The sequence below is a fragment of the Aotus nancymaae genome, unplaced genomic scaffold (genome assembly GCF_030222135.1).
Source record: "Aotus nancymaae isolate 86718 unplaced genomic scaffold, 86718_ANA_hifiasm-v0.15.2.pri h1tg000067l, whole genome shotgun sequence".
In the NCBI taxonomy this organism is placed as follows: domain Eukaryota; kingdom Metazoa; phylum Chordata; class Mammalia; order Primates; family Aotidae; genus Aotus; species Aotus nancymaae.
The window spans coordinates 20,315,497-20,330,440 of NW_026988482.1; the positions used below are offsets into that span (position 1 = coordinate 20,315,497).

At 41.2% G+C, this 14,944-nt stretch overlaps 1 protein-coding gene across 3 annotated transcripts in view; it reads left to right on the plus strand.

Annotated features, from left to right (window-relative positions):
• The window catches only part of LARS2 (leucyl-tRNA synthetase 2, mitochondrial), a 163,303-nt gene that overhangs the window by 10,965 nt on the left and 137,394 nt on the right, over window positions 1–14,944 (plus strand). Inside the window, exon 1 of one of the 3 annotated variants that reach the window (XM_012470770.3) lies at window positions 12,144–13,570. The exons of the other annotated variants lie outside the window; for them this stretch is intronic. Coding sequence (XP_012326193.2) covers window positions 13,469–13,570 — 102 coding nt within the window. The 5' untranslated portion in view covers window positions 12,144–13,468. Of the gene's footprint in view, window positions 1–12,143; window positions 13,571–14,944 lie in introns of those variants that run through there. 3 annotated transcript variants of the gene reach the window in all.

A 14,944-nucleotide genomic window follows, 5' to 3' on the forward strand; every position in this document is an offset into this window, starting at 1 on the left:
TCATTTTATAAGGGACTGAGGTCAAGAGTATAAGTACACATCAGTGCTATGAGTGGCAGGTGGGACTGTGAGAGTTTTTTTTTTTTCTTCATTGAAAGAGATTTTTTTGCCCTCTATTTGATATTTTCCTTATTCTTTGAGCATATATTTATTTTCTAATGGAAAAAAATATTTTTTTTTAAGACAAAATATTTGGAGAGTAACAAATCTGGGAGTTAGGGAAAGTGCCACTAAAGAGGGAATATCTGGGCCAGGCAACTGGCTCATGCTTGTAATCCCAGTGCTTTGGGAGGCTCAGGCAGAAGGATTACTTGAGCCCAGGAGATTGAGACCCACCTGGGCAATGTAGCGAAACCCAGTCTCTGCAAACATACAAAAAATTAGCCCAGTGTGGTGGCACACGCCTGTAGTCCCAGCTACTCAGGAGGCTAAGGAGGGACGATCGCTTGAACCTGGGAGGTCAAGGCTGCAGTGAGCTGTGATTGTGCCACTACACTCCAGTCTGGGCAACAGAGTGAGACCCTATCTTTGGGGGAAAAAAAGAGGGAAAATCTGATATGGGCCTTGAAGGATGAGTTGAAATTTATTGGGAGAGAGAAGGACAAACATCTTTCCTTGGTTGATGTGGGTCATTCCTCTTTACCCCATTGCCTGCTTCTTTTTTTTTTTTTTTTTTTGCTTTTCTTTTCTTGCTTTATTTTTTGTTGAGACAGGGTCTCATTTTGTCACCCAGGCTGGAGTACAGTGGTTGCAATCACACAGCTCACTGCAACCTCCACCTCCCAGGCTCAAGTGACCCGTCTGACTCAGCCTCCCAGGTAGCTGGGACTATAGGTGCGCACCACCATGCCCAGCTTATTTTTTGTATATGTCATAGAGACAGGGTTTTACCATGTTGTCCAGGCATGTCTTGAACTCCTGGGATCAAGCAATCCACCCACCTCAGCCTCCCAAGGTACTAGGATTATAGATGTGAGCTACCGTGCTTAGCCCAGAGCCTAATCTTTACTAGCAATCTTTAGCAACACATCATCTGTAAGATATTGGATAATCATAGTATCTTCTTTAACCACCCATGAAATATGGCAGTATTGAAGAAGGGCTGAGAGCATGGCCCACTGAACTAGACTACCAGGATTCAAATGCCAGTTCTTAACACTTACAAGCTATGTGGCCTTTGACTAGTTAATTAACCTCTTCAACACCTAGTTTCCTCTCATCTGTAAAATAAGGATAAAATAGTACCTGCCCCATTGGCCTATTACAAGGATTCAAAGAGGATGACTATGAAGCATTTAGAACATACCCAGCACACAGTATGTAACCATTAAGTATTAGCAATTGCCAGCAGTGGACAGGAACCTTCACACACCAACTCCGGAGAGTCAACTGTGTATACCTCTGCCCTATATTGTATGTATTAGTCACCTTGAAATCTGCCATTGTGGGAGTATTTACACCATGGAAATCAACAAACCTACAAATCATGGCGTTTTCCTCCAGAGAGCTAACTGTTAAACATTTACTGGAACCCCAGTGGCCATTGCTACTATGAACCTGTCAGGGCCTACACAAATGAGATCTGCTGCTGCCTCTCAGTTCTTTATATTTTCTTTTAGCAAGGTAAGTACATCCATTGTCATAACTGGTTTGAAATTTTATGCTGAGCTGACTTTGGCTGCAAGAAGTATTCCTAAAAGAGGGTCATGTTGTAATGTCTCTGTCACTTGAAGAGTTAATAACTTTATACTACCAAATTCAGAGATTTGTGTTGCATCTTAAGTTTCCCAAGGGTGTTTGTCTCTCTGGTTTTTGCCAGATGTTATTTTTTCCAGATACTGTTTTTCATTATTTCTGCTATGTTTGTTAGAAAGAGGTGGGACAGGCCAGGTGCAGTGGCTCACGCCTGTAATCCCAGTAATTTGGGAGGCCAAGGTGGGCGGATCACCTGAGTTTGGGAGTTTGAGACCTGACCAACCTGGAGAAATCCCATCTCTACTAAAAATACAAAATTAGCTGGGTATGGTGGCCTGTGCCTGTAATCTCAGCTACCCAGGAGGCTGAGGCAGGAGAATTGCTTGAACCCGGGAGGCAGAGGTTGCGGTAAGCCAAGATCACACCATTGCACTCCAACTCTGGCAACAAGAGTGAAACTCCGTCTCAAAAAAAAAAGAGATGGGACAGAATGGATTGGCTCTTTGCCTGAAGTACAATTCTTTATCTCACTGTGATAAAGAATCTAGTTATTATTCTTCAACTAGATTTGTCTTTATTTTTTTTTTAGCTTATACCAACTTATTTCGGACAAGTAGTGAGTGCAGGCAAATTACTAACAATTAAGCATTTTTTTTTTGAGGTGGAGTTTTGCTCTTGTTGCCCAGGCTGGAGAGCAATGGCACGATCTTGGCACATTGCAACCTCCCCCTCCTGAATTCAAACGATTCTCCTGCCTCAGCCTCCCAAGCAACTGAGATTATAGGTGCCCGCCACCACGCTCAGCTAATTTTTGTATTTTAGTAGAGACGGGGTTTCACCTTGTTGGTCAGGCTGGTCTCAAACTCCTGACCTCAGGTGATCTACCCACCTTGGGATAATTAAGCTTTTACAGCAAAACTGTACATTTATGATAGGGTGCAGGGAAGCCTGTTAGCAAAACAGGTGGTTGAGGGGGTTGTAGGTGGGATTCTAATTTCCTTGGATGAGATGAGATGTTACAGAGGAGGCTCAAGGCAGAACCCCAGGCCCAGAGGAACTGGTACCTTTGTAAGCAGCTCAGGCCCAAAAGACAAAGAGTCCTCCTACTATATCTGAAGCCTAAGGTCAGGCTAGACCCAGAAATTGAACAACCTAGATTTGAACCTACCACTTTCTAGCCAAGCAACTCTGCAGAGTCATTTAATGTCTCCTTATCCCACTTTCTTAATCTTTAACTTAGGGATAACAATACTTTCTTCCTCACAGAGTTATGAGAGTTAGATGAGATTATTAATCTTATAATTATTGCATATATCTGGCACATAATAATCCCATAATAAATGATAGCTGTAATTATTATTTATACTGATCTGATTTCTCAGAGCTGCTTAGGAAGGTGATTCATCACCATTTAATAAATGAATCCTGCAATTCATAATTGTCCATCCTGTGACTTGATTTGCTTCATTATGGTTGAAACCACTATTTGTTATTTGGTTGATGGTTTCTTAGTCTGTGTGATCACCAGGTACCTAAGATTGTCTTTTTGTTTCACAGTTCAGTTGCTGTGTTTAAGATGACAAGCCCTCTTTTTGGGGTGTTCTCTAGGTTCTCCTGAAATTAATTTCTTATTAATTTTCATAGTTCATATTTAAGTCAGAGCATCTCAGATACAATCACCAAATCTGGTGAAAACTTGTCTGGCCATTTTTAAGTGATGTGGCAAATGAGAAACTGAAACCGTGGTTTAATTGTCAGTAGTGTGAAAGAAAGTCTGTTGAGCTTCCTTGTCATTTTAAAATCTTACCTGCCCAATGTCAGGATTGGTTCCTGAGCTTGAATAGACTTAGACTCAAGTTTAACAATCCTCACTCTAAGCAGGGAAGGAATATCTAATCTGGGACTGCCAAACAGGGTCTGACACATGTATTGATTAATTCAGTCAATAAATAATCATTGACCACCAGCTTTATTCTTGAATGGAGATATGTGAAGTAGTTCTAAGGCACACTAACAACAGCACTATGGGACGTAAAAAGTGGAGTGACACATGCAGCGAGTCTGCTCTCTTCAAGGCCACCAGTGACTTCCATGGATATGTCACTGTCCTTTTCTTTCTCAGCTTCAGCAACATATCATACTGTGGATCATTTTTCTCCCTGTTGAAACACTCTGCTCTCTTAGCATGAGACCCACTGGCCAGAATTTTCTGCTGCATCTTGGCTTCTTCCTCCCAATTTACTCCACAGATTTTTCCTGTTCCACTCTATCTTTGCATGCTCTTCATCAGGTTGAGAAAGTTCCCCTTTATTTCTAATGTGCTGAGAATTTTGTCATGAATAAATGTTGATTTTTGTCAAATCCTATTTCTACATCTATTGAGATTAAGATGATACATGGTTTTTCTCCTTTAATCTCTTAATGTGGTATATCATGTTGATGGATTTTTTTTCATATTAAGCCACCCTTGCATTCCTGGGACAAATTCTATTTGGTCATGATGTATTTTTTTCCTGAATGTGTATATTGCTGTATTTAATTTCCTAATATCCCTGTGTGCGTGAGGGATATTAATCTGTAGCTTTTTTTTTTGTAATATCCTTGTCTGGTTTGGTATCAGGGTTATACTGACTTCATAAAACAAGCATCCCTTCTTCCTCTTTTGTGAAATCCTAGAGTATTATTGTTATTTCTTTTTCTTTCTTTCTTTTTTTTGTTTTTTTTTTTTTTTTTTTTTTAGGCAGATTCTCACTCTGTTGCCCAGGCTGGAGTGCAGTGACACAATCTCAACTCACTGCAACGTCCACCTCACAGGTTCAAGCAATTCTCCTGCCTCAGCCTCCCTAGTAGCTGAGATTATAGGTGCCCACCACCATGCACAGCTAATTTTTATATTTTTAGTAGAGACAGCGTTTCACCATGTTGGCCAGGCTGGTCTCAAACTCCTGACCTCAGGTGATCTGCCCACCTCGGCCTCCCAAAGTGCTGGGATTACAGGCGTGAGCCACTGCGCCCGGCTTATTGTTGTTATTTCTATCTTGTTTGATAGCATTGACCAGTGATGGTATCTGGGTCTAGAGTTTTCCTTTTTGGAAGTATTAAAATTACAATTCGTTTCTTTATGGACATAGGGTTATTTGTATCTTCTGTTTCTTTCTGTATCAGTTTTAAGAAGTCGTATTTTTCAAGAAATTTGTCCATCCTACCTCAGATTCAGTTCTGGACTGCCTTCTCTTTTTTATCTATCCACTCCCTCATTTTCTCCTCTGTGGTTTTTACTTACGTGTCTCCTTCTAAGAGTGCCTCTCATTGTTCTCTATAAGTAAAAGTAAATCCTTGCTATTCTTCTTCTTTTTTTTTTTTTGAGACGGAGTCTTGCTCTGTCACCCAGACTAGAGCGCATTGGCATGATCTCCACCTCCCAGGTTCAAGTGATTCTCCTGCCTCAGCCTCCTGAATAGCTGGGATTACAGGTGTGTGCCACCATGCCAAGCTAATTTTTATATTTTTAGTAGCGATGGGATTTTACCATGTTGGCCAGGCTGGTCTCGAACTCCTGACCTCAGGTGATCCGCCCACCTTAACCTCCCAGAGTGCTGAGATTACAGGCATGAGCCATTGCGCCTGGCCAGTCCTTGCTATTTTCCAAGGTCCATTTAAATTTTTACTTCTACCATAAACCCATCCCTCAATTCTCCAGTTCACAGTTGTTAAGAAATAGTTTAGCACTTACAGAACCACAAACTAAATTTGGGGAAGTCTATATGTCCTCTATATGTTGTTTTATCTGCCCAATAATATAAGCTTCTCAGTGAGAGAGAAGGTGTTTCTTTTTTTATGTTAGCATGGCAAGTTTTTTTGTTTTTTCTTTTATTTTCTTATCAAGATAAGATCCAGAATATTCTTATCTTGGGTACTCTTTTTAAAAATTATTGATGTAAAAGTGTACATTTAGAAGCCATCAGGGAGACTAGCAGACCTCTCAATTTGAGCCTGTGGAGTCAGAAACATTGCCCAGAGCATGAAGTTGTTGTCGTCAAGTTTGGCATCCAACCATTTATGCTCTGTAAACATTTCTCTTGTGTGTCAGTGATGCTTAAACCTTAGGGTGCGTAATGATCCCCTGAGGAGTTTGCTAAAAAGGTACATTGCCAGATAGTCCTTGGTGAGGCTTAGGAATTGGCATCTAAATAAGCATTTCAGGTAGTTCTGATATAAGTGCTCTTCTAGATTTGGCACTTAGATGAATGGGATCGGATGCTCCACAGAGCCAAATGGACATGGTTCTCCAGGTTCAAAAACAATCCCATTGAAATGAGAAAAAAGCTAAAGGTCACGAGCAGCTGAGCAGACAAACACATATTAGATGTGGACTGTGTACGTGGAGGGGCAGGTGGTTTGAGGGTGATAAATCAATTGGGAAACAGGGTGTTAGTCAAAGCAGTAATGATGTCTGACCTACCCACATCATGGATTTGTTGTGAGGTTTGTGTATGTGAGATGATCCCTGAGAAAACCCTCTAAAAACAATATGCAAATTTTCAAGTGTAATCCAATTAATAGTAGCAATAATAAGAGAGTCCTGAGGTTTGGAAGTTTGAGTGGGGGCCATTTGAAGCCAGAGATAAATTATTCTCTTTCAGTAATCAGAAGAGGCTGCACTGCCAATTGGTTTCTTCTTAAACTCATAGAATGTCTGATGACATATTTGAGACTTAGCTCCATATGGTGATTTTGTTGTGTTTTCATATGTTGTATGCACAGATGGTTGGAAAATAAAATTCCCCACCTCCCACCTCTGCTGGTCTCCCCAGCACCTTCTGGTCCAGAAGCCGGGTGATAAAAGCATCAAGGTGCCAAGTCCCCCTCACAGAGTTAGGCTTGGACTAATTTGTCTCAGGCAAAAAGCCACCAGGCATTGCCCAAATAGAAGAGTTTTCTGCTTGGGCCTTTTTGCTATTCACTGCAGAGGAGGAAGAAAATTGAGGCTATGTGTCTGGCAGCTGCATAATCATAATATAATTATCCACAAATATCAGGAAGCAAGGGAAGTTCTTAGCAAGTAAACAATAATGTACGTTCCATCAGTTTTCAGTTTGCCAGTCAGTCAGCAAGTGTATATGAAGTGCCCAGAGAGTGCATAGCATGGCGTTTAGTTTTCAAATTGGCAAATCTCTGTAGCATCTGAAAGTAGATAGTGAATTTCCAGGGCTTATTCTCTCAGATATCATTCGAAGGAGAGAACGAACTGCTGGTCCAGTGCCTTGATTGGAAAGTGGCTGATTGATCTCCCTGTCATATCCCTCCACGTTCCCAGAGGAGGTCTGCTGCTTTGGGTCTAGGTACTGTCATTTGATTTTTATAATCTGAAGTATTTGCTTGATTTTTATCCCCAATCCGTAATAATTGATCTTAAAGTGAGTTATTACACTTGTTAAACAAAATTAAATATTGTGTTTCTTATTTCTTGGAAATAAGAAGTGTTAACTCCAAAGACACCACGACACTCTGAAAATAGCAGTTTTTGGAGAAGCAGTAACCATGGTTGCTCACAATTAGAAGCTGAATTGGTTTCAAATATGAAATTTTGTTTTGATGAAAGGGAGGGAAAGCTGGTCATCTGTAGCGAACTGGTTGGCCCTTTCATAGTAACAGTTATGCGGCTTCCCTCTGTACTGGGAAGGCAGATGACCAGCTGCCTGGGTTTCCTTCCCTTCCATCTCCAAACTCTACTTGGTGTTACTTCTTGTGTCGGATAAACAACTGTCTCTTTGCCTCTTTAAAATAAGTTTTTCTTTTAAAAATATATTTTAAAAGTATACATGAAGTTCCTTATTCTACCTATAAGAAAAGGAAATACAACATAGATAAGGCTGTAGTCCCCTTTGGGCCCCCATTTCTGCATCAGGCCCCTCCAGGCAATAACCTCTGGCATTCTCCAGGTTATATGCCTTTAGAGCCTTCTTTATATGTTATATGGAACTGTTTTCTCCTGCATCCCTTTCTTCTGCTTCTTCTAGTTTGCTTGCTATCCATCCTGCCTGCCAACCCCAGACACCAAGGTCCACCCTGGAGCAGGGCAGGGGAGGGCAGAAGGACCCACCAGGGTGTGCCTTGGCCATGTGGCTGCCCGGCCTCACCTCCTGACCAGGGCCCTGACCCCTGTGTTTGCCTCTCATCAGTAACTCCTTGTCTTTCATGGTAATAGCCGGCCCCCACTCCTCCCTGATCTCAAAGTGAGGCAGGTTATGCAGTCCTGCTAGTGTTCTTGTGCTGGTCCTTGACCAGTTTGCTGCTAGATCCATTCCTTGCTTTTTGCATGACAGAAGGGCTGACCCCCGCAGGTCAGGTTCCCAAGCTGGCCTCCTCCTGGTTTTGAACAATAGGAAATCCTGGTAACATTGGAGGACAGGAGAAAAGGAGAGGCCAGAAAATTTCTCTCTCTCTCTCTCTCTCTCTCTGCCCTGGTTTGGTCTTCACTAATCCAGTCCACCAGGGCAGTCTAGCCTGTTTGAGCTTCTGCTCAGACTCTACTTTCTCACTTTGTCTCTGCAGTCTAGAGATTGTGGTAATGTCCTGCTCTTCCAAATGGCTGGTAGATTCACCGTTTCCTTGGCTTCCCACTCAATGTTAAATATGGAGAGTATTTGCTATATGAACCAGGTGGAAATGATGGTGTTTCAGACTTTGGAAGTTTATTTTATGGATTTCCAAGTTATAGCTACTGATACTTTTTCTTGATTCCATCTCTGAATAGTTTTACATTTATTATTTCAAAATTATGATTAGTAGTCTTCTGCCACCCTCTGTGATGTCACATTCCTATCTTCCCAAATTGACATGATACATATTTCAAAGTATATTTTCAGTAGATGTTTTTAAAAATCAAATACGTGGAAAAACTGTTCTGAAGCTGCAGAACGCACTCATATCCAAGAATTTAACTTCTAGGAAGTTGAGAGAGTTCAGGTGGGCTCAAGCATATAAATAGAGATGCCAATAATTTTTTTTGGCGGGAGGTGGGGGTAAATTGCCTAGTTAGCACATGTGAGCTATAAGTTCAGTTCAGTTACTTTTCCAACTGTGGATGGATTAAAATAAGTTATGGTGACAGAAAGAAAGGAATTGGAATTTTAAAACCTAAAAGGAGAGTTTGTAGTTCTTCCAGTGAATAGACAGTCTTGGCCATAGAGAAATCAAAAGCAAGAAAGTTCACCATGTATCTAGAGGTATTTGATCTGAACAGTGCCTGAGACATGTACAAAGTTGGGAAAGGAAGCACCTGACCCAGTGTCTTTCACATAAATAGGTCACAGAGAGCTTAGAAGCTGCTCTCTGGGGGAAGAGACAAGCTTTGGTATTTTTAATCCTGTTGTAGGTCTTCACTTTGTTTCCCCCTTGACAGTGGTGGATCATCTTATAGAACAAAAGTGAGCTTTGCACTTGGTCACTGGGCTCTGGGAAACCCAAGGTATAGAAGCAATGAAACCCTTTCCAATCTTGTAGAAATTTGGCTCACAGAGACATTTATTCCAGTGCTCTGGCTCACGGTGGGAAGAATGATTCTGACTTCAAGATGCAAAAGGCCCTTCCCACAATCCGATTCTGCTGTTCTGTCTAGGGCAAACATTTGTTTTTGTTGTTGTTAATTTTGTTTTTGTTGTTGTTAATTTTTGGTAAGAATATGAAGTATTAAGAAACTTTAAAATTTTTCTAACTTTATTTTCATAGACAGCTTAGCTAACATGTAAGCTAAGAATATCTTTCCATGTTAATTCTATCTGAAAACAAAAATAGACATGAATAAGTATATTATGTAAATCTAGGCTGGTTTTTGTGAGAGTCTCTGTATTGCCTTTATTTAAAAATATGGACGGCACTTAACAGAATGTTAATAGGCAGAAACATTGAATTGGTGCCATTTTGGCAGTTTTGACAGAGAAACCAAGTGGTAATTAAGTTTTCCTCTTTCTAGTGGAACAGTTACACAACAGTTACATTATTCTGCCAATGACACAGCCCTAGGAGAATTTAAAGCACAGCTGGAAGATGCTCAGGTGTTGTCCTTGGAAGTATTGCAGAACTTTCTAGTAATATTGCCTATATCCTCAGCATTGGATTATTTATATTTTTTTTTTTTTAGCTCTTGCAATTTAAAAAGAAAAAGAAAGAATTGCAAAGCTTAGCAGCAAATACAGAAGAATGTTTGTCATCTATGGATCAAGCAATATTCAAGTGAAAATTGTAGCCTAAACAGTGTTTGTTTTAGTCATGATTCTTGGCTACCATGGACTAAAAACCCAGCTTAGACCAGCTGAAGCAAAAAGGGAGGCTTTGTTTTTACAGATCCGGAGGCTCACAGAATCAAAGGAGATGTAGGAGCTGGGCCCACTGGGGATTGGGACGAGGTCCTTGAAGTATATCAATTTCCTCAGTCTCTCCATTTCCTATTTCTGCTTCTCTCCATGTGCCAGCTTTATTTTCTACAAGCTGAGGGGCAGAGCCACGTGAAACCCTTATGGCTTCTGACCAAGGAGAAAAGAGACTCTCCTCCTCCAGCATTCTGCCTTACTCCGGACAAGCCTAGAGCTGTCTGGAGGAGGATTCCGGCACTTGCCTCCTTCTGTAGCCAGCGGGGTGGGTTTTTAAGATTGGCAGTTTGCACTAGCACTATATCAAGTTGGACGCAGAACAGTTTCCTGGAAGGGGAAGTTGCTGTTTGAGAGGATGAAACATTTTGGGTCTGCCACATTTAGTAAGAGGAAAGGAGACCTCAGGTCTCAACTGGATTGGAATATATCCAGTCAGTTTCTTAAAACTGCATAGAATAGATATTCTCAGAGAATGTTAGAATTTTTAGAAAAGACATATATGCACACATACATATTTTATACAGATGTCCTGATATAATGTTAATTGAAAAAAGGTCATAAAATAATGTGTATAATCATTTCTATTTTCTCTCTCTTTTTTAAATAATCTTTTTAACTTAAAAAAAATTTTTTTTATTTTAGGTTCAGGGGTACACATGCAGGTTATACAGGCAAACTCATGCCACAGGATTTACCCAGATTATTTTGTGACTTAGGTACTGAGCCTAGTACCCAATAATTATTTTTTCTGCTCCTCTCCCTCCTCCCCGCCACCCTCAGGTGGGCCCCAGTGTCTATTGTTCCCCTTTGTGTCCATGTGTTCTCATCATTTAGCTCCCACTTACAAGTGAGAACATGTGGTGTTTGTTTTCTGGCCTGAATTAGTTTGCTGAGGATAATGGCCTCCAGCTCCATCCATGTTGTTGCAGAGAACATGATTTTGTTCTTTTTTATGACTGGATAGTGTTCTATGGTGTATATGTACCACGTTTTCTTTATCTAGTCTACCATTGATGGGCATTTAGGTTGAGTCCATGTCTTTGCTATTGTGAATAGTGCTGCAGTGAACATACATGTACATGTGTCCATGTGACAGAACAATTTATAATCCTTTGGGTATATACCCCGTAATGGGATTGCTGGGTCAAATGGTAATTCTGTTTTCAGCTCTTTGAAGAATCCCTACACCACTTCCCACAATGGTTGAACCAATTTACGCTTGCACCAAGAGTGTGTAAGTCATTCCCTTTTCTCCGTAAAGGTTCTATTTTCATGAAAATAAATAAGCAGGCTCCTGTATATGTGTACATATGTTTGTATATGTGTGTTTGAGTGGGGATATAGATGTGGAAGGAAATGAAGGCTGGTGTTACTGGTTACATCATTGACGAGTAGTGGCCAGGAGATAAAAATCAACTTTGCCTTTATTTATCATTGTATTGTGCCATTTCATTTGTTAAATTAAGCTTGTATTATGTTTGTAATTTGAAAAAACATCAAATTAAGTCAAAAGAAAAGCAGCCTGTTCTGACTGACCTCAGGATGGTGAGAATGCAGGAATTGAAGATAGTAGCTTGGGAGCATCTCAGCTTGGAAATCCAAGGTTTCCCAGACTTCCCAGACTCCCAAGACAGGGAAATACAGCCTAGGAAGTGGCAAGCCAGCCTCCCCTGGGGCAGTAGCAAGCTTGAGAGGTCCACAGGACTGCTTGTTCACTAACCACATATCCCTTCCAGATAGCAGCTGTGCGTGGGTCACATCCACCACCACCTTCAACATGGCAAAGTCTACTGTAGGGCAGAGTCCTTGCCTGGGGCAGTTGGAGGCAGGCCCATCCTTCTAGTGCACACAGATGGCTGCCTTCTGCTGATGGACTGCTCTGGGTCCAATCAGTTGTAACAAGAACCAGCTGGGCTGCTTTTAATCGAAGCACCTGATGTGAATCATTTAATTATTCAGGAAAGAAGAACTGCTGGGCCTCTTTTACTGAAAAGGAGGGCCAAGTACTTGACTGGCCCTTTGAGCCTGTGTGGTCTGTTTGGTTTGGGTATGAACTTTTTACCTGGAATGCCTGGTACCAACCTTCTGCAGAGGATTGTCAGAAGTAACCCACCCTTAGGAATGTACGTGGATGTGTGAGGATATGTGTGAGATTTAGGTATTAATATCTTTCATCCTCTTGTCAGAAAGCAACTATATTAAATGTGGCCAAAGAGATGGAGGCTGAAATTGTGGCAAGGGAATCGGCGATGTGAGATACTACAGATCAAGAAAGCAGACGGCAGCAGCGGCCACAGCAGCAAGTGCTGCTGTTTATTGGGTGCCTGTGCTGCGTTGGGCACCATGCTAGATGCACCACAGGCATCATGCACATACCATGCGCAATAATTCAAGGTAGTTGCGTTCAGTCACCATTTACAGTTGAGACTCAGAATAAGTAAGTTACGTGCCTCAGGCTCCACTGATAGTAAACTGGCAGATTTGGATTTAGGACCTTTGGCCTCAAACCACACAGGCTTCTGGAGAACAAGCCTTTGTTAGCATTTCCTATTCAGTAGCCAAAGGAGTAAGAGCAGCTCTATTTTAGAGAGATGGTCTCAGTTCTTTATATGGAATTATTTCATCAGACTACTAAAAACTTAAAAAGTATTAATGTGCATGGTGGAAGTATGTCTTTAAGGTAAGTGGCTTCAACCGCTGGAAGGGGTATGCCTGTTCTCTTACTGCTGCCTGCTAAGACAGGGGCTTAGGAGAGAACAGATCTGGCCACTGGGATTGCAAGATCCATCTAGCTTGGGACACTTTGAAGTGTAAGTGCTGTAGCGGTAGCCCGTGGGTGGTACTGGTGTGCACCTTGGAGAGTCCTTGTGCTGAACATAAAGACGGAAGAAAATTCTGGGTGCTCATATGCAGGTGGAAGTGTGGTTTGCTGCAGTCTTTCTGGGGATGGCATTTGACCGTATATGTCAAGCGTCTTAAAATTTTTCATACCCTTTTACCCTGTAGCTGCACTTCTAGAAATTTTTCTAAAGGAAATGTTAAGTGTATATACAAAGATTTATGCCCAAGAATGTTCATCCTGGCCTTTTTTATAATGGTGAAAAATGGAACTAACTTTTAGGAAAGCAGTTAAATACAGCAGGCCATTCAAAGCAGTCACTAACAGGATGCATTGCTATCATGTACAGTGAAAAAACAGGAGATAAAAAATACGTAAATCATATTTCAATTTTTAAATATTGGATAAAATTTACCACATGTAACTGGTATATATGGCTGTCTGGTAGAATAACAGGTGAGTCTTATTTTCTTCTATTCTTCTCTACTTACCAAATTACAGTGAACATGTAATTATGGAAGAAAACAAGACCAATTTCTTTGAAAATGTCACATTCTGATATATGTGTGTGGTGAGGTGGTGCCAGGACATGCCTCTGAGTATTCGTCGTTATCCTAAGGAAATGTGTGTGAGCATAAGCTCAGCTTCTCTGCATGATCAAAAAGTAAGGAGCCGGGGGCAGTGGCTTATGCCTGTAATCATGGCACTTTGGGAGGCAGAAGGATAGCATGCAGCCAGGAGTTCAAGGTTACAGTGAGCCGATTGTGGTGCCACTGCACTCCAGCCTGGGCAACCAAACAAGACTCTGTCTCTTTAAAAAAAAAAAAAAGGTAGCAAAACAAAAACTTACCCCAGGTTGACAGACCATGAACTTGATAGGAAATAAGAGGGTCAACTAGAATGGGCTATTTTCTGTAATAGAAATATCAGAGTCTTCTTGGTCGTGCCTTCCCCACAGGCAGGCTTCAGAAAGAAGTGGTGTCTGTGGTTTTTGTGGCTGGATTCAGTTTCAGAGGGTGGTAGGGGACTGAATTTTGGAAACGGTGTCTTTCCTGACAAGGGCAGGGAGCCTAGCGAGACTGTCCCCTGATGCCACAGCAGATGTGTCAAACCATTTTTCCTGCTCATGGCATGTAGTTAGTTTGAGAGAACGTGCTAGTGAAGCTGCCAGCTCAGCTGTAACTGGCCACTCACTTGGAGACAAGAATGCCTTACTGGCCTGTGCTTGCCTAACATAATTGCCTCCAGGTACTCACTCCTGCTGGACCACAGTTGCTTGAACCATCAAAGGGTGGAGGATATATCTCAAAAGCTTCTTTGTGCTTGAAGATTTGTGATTCCTTGTTCTTTGGAGAATGAAAATATCTTCTAGAAGGTGATTAGAGAGCAAAACTCTTTAGAAATAATAATACTAGTGGCCAACATTATATACAGCACTTTACGGCATGGCAGGCATTGTTCTCGGCACTTTTCTTATATTAACTCATTTAATCCTCACAGTGATCTAATGAGATAGTTATGTTATCATCCATTTTACAGATAATGAAAATGGGGAAAAGAGGAACCTACACATGGAGCATTTCTTATACCAAATGCATAGCTAGTGGTTTGCAATAATTTTAAAGTATTGGCTATTTTAGGCCACACTTGGTGGCTCACTCCTGTAATCCTAGCATTTTGGGAGGCCGAGGGGGGTGGATCACTTGAGGCCAGGAGTTTGAGACCAGCCTGGCCAATGTAGCAAAATCTTATCTCTACTAAAAATACAAAAATTAGCCGGGCGAGGTGGTGTGTGCCTGTAATACCAGCTACTGAGATTGTGCCATTGCACTCCAGCCTAGGCAACAGAGCAAGACTCTGTCTCAAAAAAAAAAAAAAAAAAAAAAAAAAAAAAAAACACATATATATATATATATATAGAGAGAGAGAGAGAGAGAGAGAAAATACATATATATATATATATAGAGAGAGAGAGAGAGAGAGAGAGAGAGAGGTGGGGGGGCTATTTTAGAAATTAATATAAATGCTGACATTTATC